The sequence below is a fragment of the Plasmodium gonderi genome (genome assembly GCF_002157705.1).
Source record: "Plasmodium gonderi DNA, contig: Chr01, whole genome shotgun sequence".
NCBI classification, from domain to species: domain Eukaryota; phylum Apicomplexa; class Aconoidasida; order Haemosporida; family Plasmodiidae; genus Plasmodium; species Plasmodium gonderi.
The window spans coordinates 292,567-307,780 of record NW_021628925.1 but is presented as its reverse complement, the minus strand read 5'-3'; the positions used below and the strand labels follow the sequence as shown (position 1 = coordinate 307,780).

The window sequence follows — 15,214 nt, the reverse complement described above, 5'->3', positions numbered from 1 at the left end:
CTTCTTCTTTCATTTTATTATAAAAGGTAATATTTTGTGATGTATTGCCAAAAGATGGCATAAAAATCAATAGTTTCAAAACTTGAGCTCAAATTAGGTCTTATGGTTCAAATGTCGAAATATTTATACTATGCTATTTTTCAAAGTAATGGATGTAAAAACAACGAACTTAAATGAATTTACAAAATTTTCAAAAATTTTGTAAAGTTCATGATATATACAGCTCTTAGTGTAACTACATAATTACATGGTAATAATATACCTGAGAATATGCAAGCAGCTTTTGACATATATGTAAATGTAAGATGTCAACAAAACATTTCAGCAACTACAAAATTTGTGTTGTTTTAAATTTTTTGGAATATGAAATTTATTTTAAAAGCAGTTCATCATCCCTCGGGTGGTAGCATATTGTGTTGAGTCCTTTTTGCTTTCTTTCTTTTTTTTTTTTTAAAATGTTCGCATGTGCTATAATATATACACTATACAATTTTGTTATAATCTCAAATTTTATAATTTTTTTCAAAAACGAATAGAAGTATTGGAATTATATAAAGAATAGAGTGACTACAAACATCGAAAACATTAGAAATAATAAAAATAATATATATATATTTTAATTAATTTTTTTTATTTAATGAATTTAAGCAATAGTATGACTGTTAGAGTAATAAATTATATTTAATGTCCAAATCGTCTAGTGGTTAGGACTCCACACTGTGGATGTGGCAACGCAGGTTCGAATCCTGCTTTGGACATTTTTTTAAAAATTTTTAAGATACACAATTTTTTCTACATCTTTTGTGATTTTTAGAATGTTACATTTTTTTGAAAAAAAGGAAAGAATAAAAAATTTAACAATAAATATAATATATATTATATATAAATATTATGTTATATATAATTTCTGTAAATGGGTTCTTCTTTTATACAAATACATAATAAACAAATTTTTTAACAGCTCCATAGTGACAAAAACAATTATGCTAAAATGCTAGCATATTTTTTCTAAATTAATTAAAACAATTTTTTTTTTAAGAAATAAAAAAAAAAAAAAGTACTAAAAAAAAAAAAATAAATAAAATAAGTGAACGCTCCTTTTCCTATTTTATGAGATTTTTCTAATTATGTATATATTAAAAGCAGCTGCATTTTCTTTTATTTTTCTGATTTAGTTGCATAGTTGTTCTTCTATCTCATAATGTACTACACCCTCACTGGATTAAATAATGGCAATCACCCATCTTTTTATGAGGGTAGGCTTAAATTGGCTTATTTTCTTCTTCTGTAGAAATACAGTGTCCTAGATACCATAGGTTATAAAAGTGTTTTTTTTAACATTGGTATTATGAACATTTTCTTATTCGAATAACCATGATTTTGTTTTTGCTGTGTTTATGGGATGAAATGTTTTTTTATTAAAACGTTCTGCTGATATTTTAACACTTCTGTTATATATATATATATATATATATATACATAAATATATAACGAAAGAAAAATTGGGAGCTCCCTAAAATTAGCCTTTATGCATTCTTGTCAAAAATAAGGATTTATTAAGACAAAAACAAAAATTGTGCATTAAAAAACAATATAAATAAAATAAAAGCTGTTTCGTTTTGAATTGTTTTAAATCAGAATTAAATTATTATTTTTTCTTTTTTCTAATAGCTTGAGCAATTTCTTTTTTCTACTCTCACTTAAATTAAAGAGAGATACACATATACTTTTTTTGCAAAAAATATTTTACACGTTCTTCGTAAAGATTTTAAAAAGTTTTTAAATAAAAAAAGGCTTTCTAAAAGTAGAGACAAAATATTATTCTTTTTTTTTTTTTTTTTTTTATTCCTTCGTAAAATTCCCCACATTACCATTTTCTATACCAAATTAATATTTAACTTAATTAGTAATAAATTATGAAAAAAAAAAATGTAAAAAGCCTACAACCGGAGTCGAACCGATGACCTTCCGCTTACTAGGCGGATGCTCTACCAACTAAGCTATGCAGGCATATGAACAAAATTTTATCTCTTTCTCTAAAAATATTTTAATATGCAGAAAATCATTTTTGTATAAAATTTAAAAAGAAAAAAAAAAATATATAATTGTATATATTATGTTTGAAGTTATCATATGGGGTTCTTTCCCTAAATGGTACTATTGCCAGAGTGCTTGTATATTTTATCCAATTTTTATTTAACTCAGTTTTTTCCTCCCTGTGTGTACATAAATTTTATTTTTGTTTTCATTATAAATTTTTGACACTTTAAGTTTTTATATACGATGGTAAAAAATACAAGTCGAATGATTATATTCTCATGAGACTTTTCATAACACTGTGCAAGTCAACAATTTTGCTTTCAGTTATGGAGAAAAAAAACAATAAAAAAGTAAAAATCAAACGTTTCGCGTTAAATTTAGATATATCTTTTAAGCATTTATTTGGAATTTTATAAAAAAAAAAAAAAAAAAAAAAAAAAACTTAGATAAAAGTTTACTGCACAAGAATGTATAACTTTTTTAAAAAGATCATTATGCCATTACCTCAAATCGATGATTCAGTTGTACGAGGTAAATCTAGACGAGACGCATTCTTCATTTGATCTGTGTCATTGCCAAAAATGAACAAATGTGTTGGTAGTAAATTATTCCCGATACACGCATATATATATTAGGCAGTCTTAAGGGTAATTCATCCGTTGTGGATATGGTTTTCTTATGCTTCCTTAACACAGCTAGCGTTACATCTCGTTCAGCACCTCTCTGAGAAGAACCCTGTTTTGTTTAGCTTGGAAAATGAATTCGGCTTCATTCGCGACTGAGAAAATTTGCTTTATCAATTGGTGACTACTATTTTGTGCATTGGTGTTTTGTTGATCATCTTGATTGTTGGTTTTTAATTTTGTCCGAAAATAATGTCTGTTTTCAACTGATTCTAATTCTCTAGATTTTTCGAAAGCTTTGTCAATAACACTTTTTGGTAATTTTGCAATTTCTGCCACATGAACTCCATAACTTTTATCAGCATATCCTTTTTTAATTTCATACAGAAAAGAAATTTTTTTTTTTTCTGTATCAATTTTAGCACCAACATGATTGTTAATACATCCATCATACTCATCTTCCAAATTGGACATTTCATGAAAGTGAGTAGCAAATAAACAGAAGCATTTTATTTTATTAAGTATATAATGAGCAACAGACCAGCTGATACCAAATCCTTCATAAGTGGAAGTACCTCTACCTAATTCGTCAATAATGACAAGGGCATTTGAATCTGCATTCTTAATTATAGCTGATATTTCTATCATTTCTGAAAAAAATGTCGATATACCTTTTAGCTGTATATCAGATGAACCAACTCTACACATAATTTGTGAAAATATTGGCATTCTTGCATAAGTGCATGGAACATAACATCCTATTTGAGCCATTAAGCATATTAAAGCAATTTGCCTTATATATGTACTTTTACCACCCATATTGGGTCCAGTAATTATATTTAATCTTTTACTTGTTTTATTCATATGTACATCATTTGGTATAAAATTGTTCATTAGTAAGAAATTGGATTCTACTAGCGGATGTCGTGACTGTACTAGATGTAATACCTCTCCATTAGTTTCTACAATAGGTCTCACGTAAGTTGATATGCTAGATGCACTTACAAATGCGAATGAACAGAATACATCTATTTGTGCAATAATTTTTGCCAATTTGAAAAATGGTTCCCAGTAGGATGAAGCTACTTGGATAGCCTTACTAGCTAGTTGTTCTTGTGATATGTTATAATTGTGCAATACATAATCATATCGTTTGCACAAGTCTTTCAATTTATTCGTATTAAACAATATTTCACTTTTATTCATCCTAACTTGAAAATATGTTTTTTTCCTTTGTTGAATTGCAGATATATCTTTTTTTACTGCACGGAATAGGAATGTATTTGCATTACAATCTACTAATTTTATGTCTTCTTTTGAATTATTTTTTTTGTTCACTCCTTTTAAATTGTTAATATCTTCTTCCACTTCTATTCGATGTTCTTTTATCATATGGAATATTTCGTCTTTTTCATTTGCTAGCTTTTCTAAATTTTCATCGAATTTTCGTGAAATTAAATAGTGGTTATTGCACAATTCGTCAAAATCTACTGTTAGTTCAATTAGCTTAACAAATGAATCCAAACTTATTAAAATTTCCTTTAAAGGAGTTAAAAATTTATTTTCCAATGTGTTTCTATATTTACCTGTATAATCATTAAGACAGTAGTATATCTTCTTCGACACAAGGACAGAATCATACAGTTTCACTAACCCTTCAATAGTACATGTATTTTTTGTGTTCATACTTTTACACCCTTCCCCTTTTGTAGTCATGTCTGAAATGGTACTATTCACAATTTTCAATTTTTTAATTATAACATCTAGATCACTAACTTTTCGTAGATAATCAGATTGAATAATGGATCTCATAACACCATCTTCTTTCAATATACTAACCATATCTAACCTTTCGTTTATTTTTTTTTCATCTCTTATTGGATGCATCACCCATTGGAGTAATTTTCGAACTCCAATTTTTGTTTTGCATTTATTCAAAAATGAGAACAATGTCATTCCGCTTCCACTACTATTGCTTTTCTTTTTTTCTCCTATATTATTTTCTGTGTGTACATTAAGAGCTACTACAGCTGCCATGTCCAATTTTAGGTATTGATTTATATTATAATTTTTTATCGTACATTTGTTTATAGCACTATAATCATTAAGTAGATTCATATATTTTATGATACTACTAAAGGATCTACATGCTATTTGCAATTTGAAGAATGATATGAAATTTTTTACATCGTCTGTTGGTTTCAACAATTTACTTAAGTCATTTTCCATTGATGAAGTGTTATAAAAATCATTTTTTGTTAATTCACGTGATTTAATCTCACACAAATTTAGTATTAATTTTATTCTCTTATCATCTATTTTGTCACTGCTTGTTAAAAATAAAAAGCATGCTGGTCTACACTGTATTAATATCGATTCCAAAACGGTAAAGTGTTCATTTTCTATGTATTCACATAATGAGAATTCGTTACTACTCATATTGTAAATACATATTCCAGCATATTTAACGTTATTTCTAGTTTCTGTGTTGAAACTCACTATTGTAGAAGTATCCATTTCAGTATTTTCCATTGTCTCCTTATTACCTTCATTCATTTTTCCAAAAACAAAATAAAAATTAGAGATTCGAAATAGGATTATCAGTGTCAGTTCTAAGCACAGCTCTTAAAAACAATATATTCTCACATATTTTTGAAATGCTTATTATTTTGAATAATCTAGTGGTTTCTGTTCCAGGTCTAATTATGAATTAGTATTGTAAGAAAAGCAATTACTCTATTTTTTTTTTATTTTTTATATCTCAGTTATATGATATCATTGGGTTATATTCGAGTGGAAAAAAAAAAAAAAAAAAAAAAAAAAAAAAAAAAAACTATCACTTTGATTCTGCAAAATTTGGAGACTTGGAGAGTGCTAACATGAAATTAAATTTTCTTTATTTTATCTCACACTAATATATGTGTATGTACACATATACATGTTAAAATTACTAGAAATATATACTATATATATACAAACATATGTATATATTTTTTTCCTCCTAATGGTCCCCAATTATTATAATCAATATGGAAAAAAATAAAGCATTGAAATGTTTTCAACATTTTCTACTCCATCAGTTCATGTTAACATGATATTTTTTAGGGTACTTATTTTTCTACAAATTCGCGATTGAGATATGAAGGGGAGAAAAAAAAAAAAAAAAGAAAAAAAAAAAAATGTTTTTGTCTTATTTTTCGAATGTGATAACAAAATGTAGACAGTTATTTAGTCTATTTTAAGATTGAACTTATATTCAAATATATGCTCCGTTTGAGGTTAATGTAAATTTATAATATTTTTAAGTTAGGGGAGTTAAAAAAAGAAAAATACGTTTTCCTTTTCTTTAGCACAAAAGGATGCCTAAGGCATATGCATTGGATGCGGTAAAGTCATATTCTCGTATATTTAACCTTATTTACATGTGCACACATCTGGCACAGAATTTTCTCCTTCGCTAGGGTTGATATACTTTACTGTGACTCAAATGCATGCTCAGAATAAGGAAGTAAAATAAGTGACCTCACAGAATTATCGTTAGTTCATTGATTTCATTTCGTTATTTTGCGTATTTGGATATCAATTGTGAAAAACAGGGTATGAATATTTTCATCACAGGCATACGCAAAATTGGGAAATCGTTTTCTTAAATAGTGTTGTAAAAAATAAAAAATTTCTTTTTCTAACTCTGATCTTTTGTGGTTCCAATTCATGTCATTTTTATTTCCTTGGTATGGGAGAAATGTGTAGTAATGTAGTATTTTCAAAAATGGGTAGTAGGCATAGTTAAGAAAATTAAAGTTCTTTTTTGTATATAATTTGGTCAGGATGATGTTTATGCTTTTCAGAATATCATCACTGCAAGCATCCTTTGTTAGGTAAATATTTCTGTAGATGGTATAGTTATTCATAATTTTTATCATCTGCATGCATATATCAAATTGCTCGTTGTTGCTACATATTTTTGATATGTTGCTCATTTCTTCGCTAAATTTACTGTATTTTTGTGCAAACTGTTCGGGCATATTCTGAATAAGGTCGTTTATTATATATACCAATAATGAACACTTTTTGATGAATGATAATCTGAACAAATGTGATTTACTCCTCTGTGCTACTAAAATAAAATGGTGTGTTTTTATATGTTCCAATGGAACCGAATCATAAGAGGACCAATTAATGTATGAAAAATGGCGTTTATATAATATTTTAAATAGCACTAAAGAGGTGTATGCGCATAACATAATCACAGGAATCTTCCTTTCTATATTCTTCATTATATATGAAGAAGACAAGAAATTTACTATGCTTACTATGAGGTTATCTATATTTTCTTCCTCCTTTTGTGAAATATTATTTTTAGTTTTTAAATATGATTCTAATGAATTTTCTATGGGTGCATCATTCAATCGATGCAGATAATCTAGTATGATGTAAAAGTATGCTTTTATAAAAGATTCATAATAAAAATGTAAATCGCCCTTGGACAGGTAAAAAAGCATTTTAATAATTTCATGAATTGTTGAGAGATTGCAACTTTTACCGTTGAACAAATATTTTTTTGGCACTGATGCAAAGGAGGATTCTTTGTATAACAAACTGAAGGTGATACATTTCGAATGTGGTCTCGAAACATGTTTGCATAAATATAAGTAGATGTATTTATTGAAAAAGGGGAATGGATGTATGTTGTTCACAATGAAACACTTGTACACTTTTGATAAAAAGTGCATATCACAAAATATAAATTTTTCACTTTGATTTTCCCTATCATATTGGATTAAATGATCCCTTCTTGCATCACAAAATTTATGTAAATTTTTTAGTCTTATTTTTTTTTGTTCTTCTTCATTAAGTTTCTCCTCAAAAACGGAAGGTGTGCATAACTGGAGGCAACATAACAGTAAACTGTTATGTATAAAATAGTAGTACTCGTTTTGAAAAAAACATTTATATTTATAAATGTTACATTCATATAAATGGTTAATTATATACTTTATTTCAAGTTTTAGTAGACAATGAATGGACGCGTTGCTAATTATGGAACATATATGCTGCATTAATTTTTTACTAAAAAAACCATCTTTGTTTTGCAAATAAAAAAGTGCGAAGGAGTCTTCAATGGAAATGAAAGAAGAATACTTACCAAAGAGATAATCATAATACGGAATACAGTTAAAAAATTTATTTTTCTCCTTAATTTTGGTAACTTTTTCAATTAAGGCTTTTAAAATTGTATTTTTCTGTCTACTAACTTTTGGATTCACAGAGCCTTTTTTAGTCGATGTCCCAACACAACTTATCCTCTTAATCATTATTTTCCGCCTTTCCCCCTTTCCTCTTTTCCTCTTTTATTTTTTTTTAATTTTTTTTCTTATTTTGTATATTCCTTTTAATGATAAAGCGTACAAAGTAATTCGTCATATTTTCGAACTTTTTTTGTGTGAACATATATGGTGAATGTGCACATTGTTGTAGTAATTCTCATCAAGATATAGGCAAAAAAAAAAAAAAAAAAAAAAAATCTATACATTTGGAATTTTTAATTTTATTATTCATCTATTCAAATCATTCACAATTCGGTTGCAACAATTAGACGTATTTGATATATACGTCCTTGTTCGGAAATTTTAACCAACACGGAATGATTTCGTTAACTAATTTGATTTGTTCTACATTTTGATTAACAAGGAGAAGTAAGAAAAAAGGTTATTATGGATGAGGACATAAACAAAAAAAAAAAAAACATATATAATAGAATGAATAAATGTTGCAACAAGCGGGGTTGCTCCTTTTTGTATTCCCCATGAAATAGGGGAAAATAATAAAAATGAAATATGATCATAAAAATGGATAGGCAAGTGAAAACCTTTTATGAAAAACTTACTAACCCATCATGCGTTTTTACAAAAAAAAAAAAAAAAAAAAAAAAAAAAAAAAAAGAAATCGCCTAAACAAGTCATGCAGATTGGCAATTATTGAAGTAGATGTGTTATTGTTATCATGCATGGGAATTAACTACATTTATGTTATACATGTGCTATATATTAGCACAGCAAAAATACTACTTCAAGAACACTGATGTCATTTTCCGAATGTTTAAAAATATACTGAGAAGATGTTTCTTACTTTTAAAAATTTTTTACACGAATAAATTTCTTTAAAAAACATCGTTCCATAATTGAATAATTTTTAAAAAAGTAATAATTGGGACAGAAAAATAAAATAAAGTATAAAAATAAAAGCAAAAAAAAATACAAATATATTCCTAAAAAATGGCAAATAATTTTTTCCTGTAATTTGAAAGAGGAGAAAGGGGCCATAAAGTCGCCTAAAACAATTAACCAAATAATGCACGCATTTTTCAATAAAGTGAAAAAAAAAAAAAAAAAATGGTTGCGCTTATTTTATTTTATTCTATTTTTTTATTTTTTTTTTTGTATTCTTGTTAATTGATAAAATGAGGAACTTAACAGTTACAGTGAGATGCTTTTCTAAATGATTATTCTTGTGCATAGGTATATTTACGTGTTAACAATTTTGCTGCCAAAGTGGACAAATTAGTTTTTCCTTATTTTACACAATCGACGTGCGTTTCTTGCATTTAACATAATCAGCGTTGTTGTATAAATGCATACATTTTTTATTTTGCTTTAATTTTTATTCTCACATTTTTATACACATTTCAGTCATTGTAATTTTAGGCTTCTTAAAAGGGGATAAAAAAAAGAAAAAAAAATTGTGCTAAATTTTATTCCTTTTTTATCCCTTTTTTATTCCTTTTTTATCCCTTTTTTATCCCTTTTTTATCCATTTTTTTTTTTTTTTTTTTTTTTTGTGCACCAAATTACAAACATTTTTTTTGCGAACAACTCATTCGTTATAATTTTTATTTTGAGCGTATTAATTACTCTTGGACACGATTAATACCACTGCTAAATTATTCTCTTTGGTACAATAAATTGGTGAAGTTGTTAAATCGTTTTAAAAAAACATTAAATGTAGTGTAAGCATTAAGCCATAGGCAATTAAAAAATAATGTCCCAAAAGTGGTTTAAACGAAAAGGTAACTACTTTTTTCTGTTTTTCTTTTTTTGTGAACAAAGTGTTATATGTGTTAAAACTATGCCTCAAATGCATCTTCTACAAATTAGATAATGAATTTTATGCGTATATTTCTTTCCCTTCTTTTTAGAAGTAAAATATTTATTAATCCCTTGGAATGTAATCAGTAAGTACAAATTCTTTTTTTTTTTTTTTTTTTTTACGTAAATTTTTTGTCTTTGAATTATATATATTTACTTAATTTAACATGCCTTGTGTACATTTTTATATGCAAAATGTGAAAAAACATTTTTTCAACACTTTTTCGGATGAAATGAGAGAAAAAAGGGGCAAAAAGCAATACAATGTGGACAATCATGTAACAGGTATTACTTTATTTTACGCAATAAAGTATGTACTTAATAGGTGTTTGCACATATAAACAGTTTAATCACATACATATTTATGATGCTCATTTTTTTTAATAGGTTATTTTATTTTTAAAATTCCCCGCTTTTTCTTCGTAACAGAGTGTTATTGTTGTGCTTTATGCATAAAAAAAGAAAAGGAGGGATAGAATTACAATTTTAAATGTTTTTTTAGTTAATGGTTACCGCTCACATATGGCTGTTATATTGTTTTGGGCTACACACATATATTACATACATACCTATATGTCTCTTTTTTAAAATGATGATTTAAAAAATGTTAACTTTTCGACGCTACCTTTATAGTAAAACTGTTTAACGAATATGCATATGAAAAACAATTAATTCGTGTTGTTAAATTGGAGAAAAAAAACTATTAACATGTAGTATTTTTATTTTTATTTCATATTAATATGACTACTAGCTGTTATTCATGATTTACAATTAATTTGTGCAATCATCAGTGAATTATACGGACATTTCTGGCAATATATATTTATGCGACCTTAACCTACATATGTTCATATACACACAGATTTGAAAAGGCGTACATCCCCTTACAGGCGAAGCCAATCGAATGAATATAATACAGAAAAAACGTGTACATGTAATACAGATATATATACCCATACCTGTACTACAAGTATTATAAGAGCACGTGTGGGAAAACATTCCGTATGTACACACGAAATAATTAAAAATTGCATTATTTTGTGCACCTGTAAAAAGAAGCAAACGCGGACGAAACCAGCAAATGATGTCAATGGTTTGATTCGAAAAATTGACAGGTGTAATTAAGTTCGTTAATGTTAAACAAATATATATACTGTACTGCCCTAAGATGCGTTGTTTTGTGAAGATATATGTGTAATGGATAAACAGTGAATGTTGTAACGCATAAAGGTATAAAAAATTATTTTTGTTGTAAAACATTTTCTTTGTAATTTTTAAAATTTACAAATGAAGTGGATTTTTTTAAAAATTTTGTCGCAACTGTAAAAAGCTCATTTACTTTGACTCAGAAGTAATGCTCTTTTGTTTTTTATTTTGTTGTTTCGCTGTTTTGTTGTTTTGTTTTTTCCTACGACTATTTAAAACCATTGGGTTATTTATTTATTAATTTTTGTACTTTATTTTATTTTTTTTGTTACAAATATATCTTATTCATTTCTTTTGTTGTTATGTGTACCAATTTATGATGCCCAACTCCACTTCGCCCACTCTCTCTATGAGAAATATGTGATATGTTTTTTTTTATATTTTCACGCAGACCTAATTAATACAGTGAATATATTCGTATGTACTGTTTATATATATGTACACATATTAATAAGAATCCCGTGATAATATTTGCTTTACCTGCTTCCTATTTTTTTACAAGCTTTTAGAACCCCTTGGGCGCTTTCAACCTTTCGTACACTTTAAAAATAAATTAATGCAATTCATGCAGTTATACATACAATATATAAATATACAGCGTACCTATTTCAATAAGTATAATTTCAAAAAGCAGCAATTAATTTTCTCTATGACAATTGTGCTAACGACAAAGGGGTATGTATAATTAAATATATATATATATATATATATATATATATTTTCCTTTTTTTGATCCCATGAATGTTATTCTTTCAATTCATATTTTTCAACCTCATTCACATCGATACACATATTATGCATATCATTTTTATATTTTTCAAAGTGCATATAAGCGCATTCACATTTTAATTTTTCCATCAATAAAATGCATCATCCTCCAGGGGATGTTTTAAATGTTAAGTACGTTTAAGTCGGCCTGCATTGCATTTTTTCCAATATCGGAATTCATTACAACATTATCTATAGGTATTATGTATCATCTATAGATATATATATATATGTATAAATCATTCAAATACTCATTCATATGTTTCCAATAAATATACATATGCACATCGTACATCCACACTAATATACCATAAATAAAAAAAGTGCAATTCATCCGTCAATGAATATTTTATTTATACATAATTAAATTTATACTTTATTTTTTATTTAATTTAAGGCACGTTCAGCTTTAGTATTATATCTCTACCCCCTTACATATAAACGTAGTATTATATATATATATATATATAATATACAAATATTTATAAATAATAATATATTTAAGCATATAGATAGAGTAAGTGTGAAATATATTAAATCTCCAATTATTTTTCAAAATCCTTATTATAATTTTGTTTGTTTTACTACTATATAGTTTTTTATTCTTATACATGCATAAAAAACTCTCGTAGAAAAAAAAAAAAAAATTTAAAGTTTAAGGAGAAAATAGCTTAGAGCACAGCAAATATATCGTTACCATTACATATATTTACACATGTATGCAAAAATATGTACAGTAACCTTAGCCCAAGTACATGCGTTAACCTATATAATTAAGCAAACCATAAGGGGTGGCATTATTCATAATATATGGCACACAATGAACATCCTGTTAACATACGTAGAAAATGTTTGTCGATACTGCATGACTTTATATATATATATATATATATATATATATATGTTATTCAATCTGTATATACTTTAGAGCCAAGCTCATATAAAGGAAACAACAGGGTTTTTTTTTTTTTTTTTATGATGTCGATTAGTGCGCATATAATATATGCACTAGTAATTACGGACAAAAATAGGCACAAACATTTCGTGCATGGTTTAAGATGGATACCTAAAATTGCTTTGCATTTATTTAATATAATAACTATTTTAAAATTTCAAATCAAAAAACAGATTCTACACTTCATTAAAGGAATGAAATTGACCTGCACATTTTCCTCATGTGTTTATGTACATACATATATATAATTTATACATTGTGCATACATGTTTGTTTGTTCCTGTATACGTAAATGCTCATTTTATACTTGAGATATTATATGTGTAACATATATTACATGCTAAATATATGTTGTGCATGTAATATATTTACTAATGGTACCATTTTTATAAATAACAGACCCCAACACTATGTGAGCGAATAATAAAATTATACTTAAAAAGTAAAAATTCGTACAGAAATTTTTTTTTTTCTCTTTTTTATTTGTCATTTAAAAAAAGAAGATACAACTTCGGATATTTTTTTTTTTTTTTTTTTTTTTTTTTACATATCCTTTCATGAAATAATAGGCAATATATATATATATATATACGTATACGAAGCTATAAACATGCAATATATATACATAATAAATATACATATATATATGAGAAAAAAAAAAAAAAATTAAAATAAAAAATGCTTAAAAAAATTAGCATTATATTTACTGTATATACGTATTTAGCTAGTAGTCATAATATATACATATATATTTACAATATATATGTTGATGGCTTACATTATACCTAAATTTACGTACGTAAATATATAGATACATGGATATATACACTCCACTCCTATTTTGTTAAATTAGTGCTGAAGGTTTAATTTACCAATCGGAAATTAAATTTCGATTTGAATGAAGTTAAATCACGAGTTATGAGATGTTCAAGCAATAACTTATGATTAATTTTTTATTGGTAGTTAAATTTATTCATATACATACAAAATTTGTGAACATCAAGGGTGTTTGTAAAGATATTAATAAGTTTATATAGTGGCGAATGCGTACGCACATACGTATTTGCGTATATATATGTGCATATACAATATACATATATATATACATATATATATACATATATATATACATACATATATGCATATATGCATATGTACACAGTTACATGGTATGAGTGGCATAATTTTGAAAATGTTTAACCATAATAATGCTTACACGGTAAAGCATTTAAGTTCAGCCATATGTGATAAGTAAATTATAATGATATATTAAAAGAGTTAAAATTAACAGATATTTACGTATGCGTGCATGTATACGTATGTTTTAATATATGGTATATATACGGATTGAAAGTTCAGTATATATATTGTGTGGCAGTAAATTATGTATAAAAATATAATATGTATAATATATTAATGACTTTATGTAAGCATAAGCGTATACTTTGGTGCAATCCTTACTCTTTACAATTAAAAAAGGAACAAGAGTAATGTACCAGCCAATCAGTTAGTAAGCCAGGTAGCCAGCCCAGCCAGCCGACAAACTAACCCCCAAATTAACCAACCCCGACTATGCTTCTCTGCACGAAATTTTCTTGTTTTATCACTCATATAAAATGAATGAGAAAATAAATCAACAAGTACGCCTTTGCATATGTATATTTGTATATAAAGGCCAAGTACACATTCACGCGCAAGCATGTATAAATATATGCATACATATATATATGTGTATATATGAATACATATATAAAGATATAATATATATACATGCATATGCACATATGTACATGTATACAAGCGTACACTATATTGCGCACATTTTTTTACATGCCCTTTCAAATGTTATCCCCGTGCTCCTATTACACCAAACACAAGAAACGAATTGTTATAGTTAATAGGAAGAAAAAAAATGTGTTAATTTATTCTTGCGCCTTTCTTTCAGTAACATTGTTTTTTTTTTTTTTTTTTTTTTTTTTTTTTTTTTTTTTTTTTTTTTTTCACTTTTTTCCTATTCCTTTTTTTCCATTTCTTTCCTTTCTTTTTTTTTTTTTTTTTTTTCTTTATTCAATTTTATGCGTATAAATTTATAAGCATAGAATTTTATGCAAAATTATAAGTTTATGTAATGCATAAAGGTACGATGCATTTGTAACCTCCCCGTGTTATAGTCCATTCGTACGTATAAAACTCCGTACACAGTAAGTCCCGAGTACGTCCTTACTGTATGAGCATATATCATTTACTGTATGTTTAAAAATATGTGTACTTATACATGTGAGAGGATCCAGTGCCAGTACGTGTACATATGCAAGTATATTTACACATGTGTATATGTGCACATGTATGTATACTTGCAAATACGTATACATAAAGCATCTAGGCTTATCTGAGAACCTATGTCAACGTGTATATATGCCACCCATTGTCCTTATTCTTGAATGTAGGAAAGGTGTTTACATTTACCTTCCATCAAA

At 26.7% G+C, this 15,214-nt stretch overlaps 2 protein-coding genes and 2 non-coding genes across 4 annotated transcripts; 1 reads left to right on the top strand and 3 right to left on the bottom strand.

Moving 5' to 3' along the window:
* The first annotated feature begins 686 nt into the window (after positions 1-686).
* Positions 687-758, top strand: PGO_010520. The gene has a single exon. It is a non-coding gene; the product is annotated as a tRNA-His (tRNA).
* Positions 759-1,937: 1,179 nt separating this feature from the next.
* PGO_010510 lies at positions 1,938-2,010 on the bottom strand. Its single transcript has one exon. It is a non-coding gene; the product is annotated as a tRNA-Thr (tRNA).
* A 731-nt stretch (positions 2,011-2,741) lies between these two features.
* PGO_010500 (DNA mismatch repair enzyme) lies at positions 2,742-5,219 on the bottom strand (the record flags this gene model as incomplete). The annotated part of the gene is made up of 1 exon (XM_028685694.1): positions 2,742-5,219. One exon carries the CDS (start codon positions 5,217-5,219, stop codon positions 2,742-2,744), a length of 2,478 nt encoding a protein of 825 aa, XP_028541495.1.
* Positions 5,220-6,214: 995 nt separating this feature from the next.
* PGO_010490 (hypothetical protein, conserved) lies at positions 6,215-7,978 on the bottom strand (the record flags this gene model as incomplete). The annotated part of the gene is made up of 1 exon (XM_028685693.1): positions 6,215-7,978. One exon carries the CDS (start codon positions 7,976-7,978, stop codon positions 6,215-6,217), a length of 1,764 nt encoding a protein of 587 aa, XP_028541494.1.
* Positions 7,979-15,214: the final 7,236 nt, after the last annotated feature.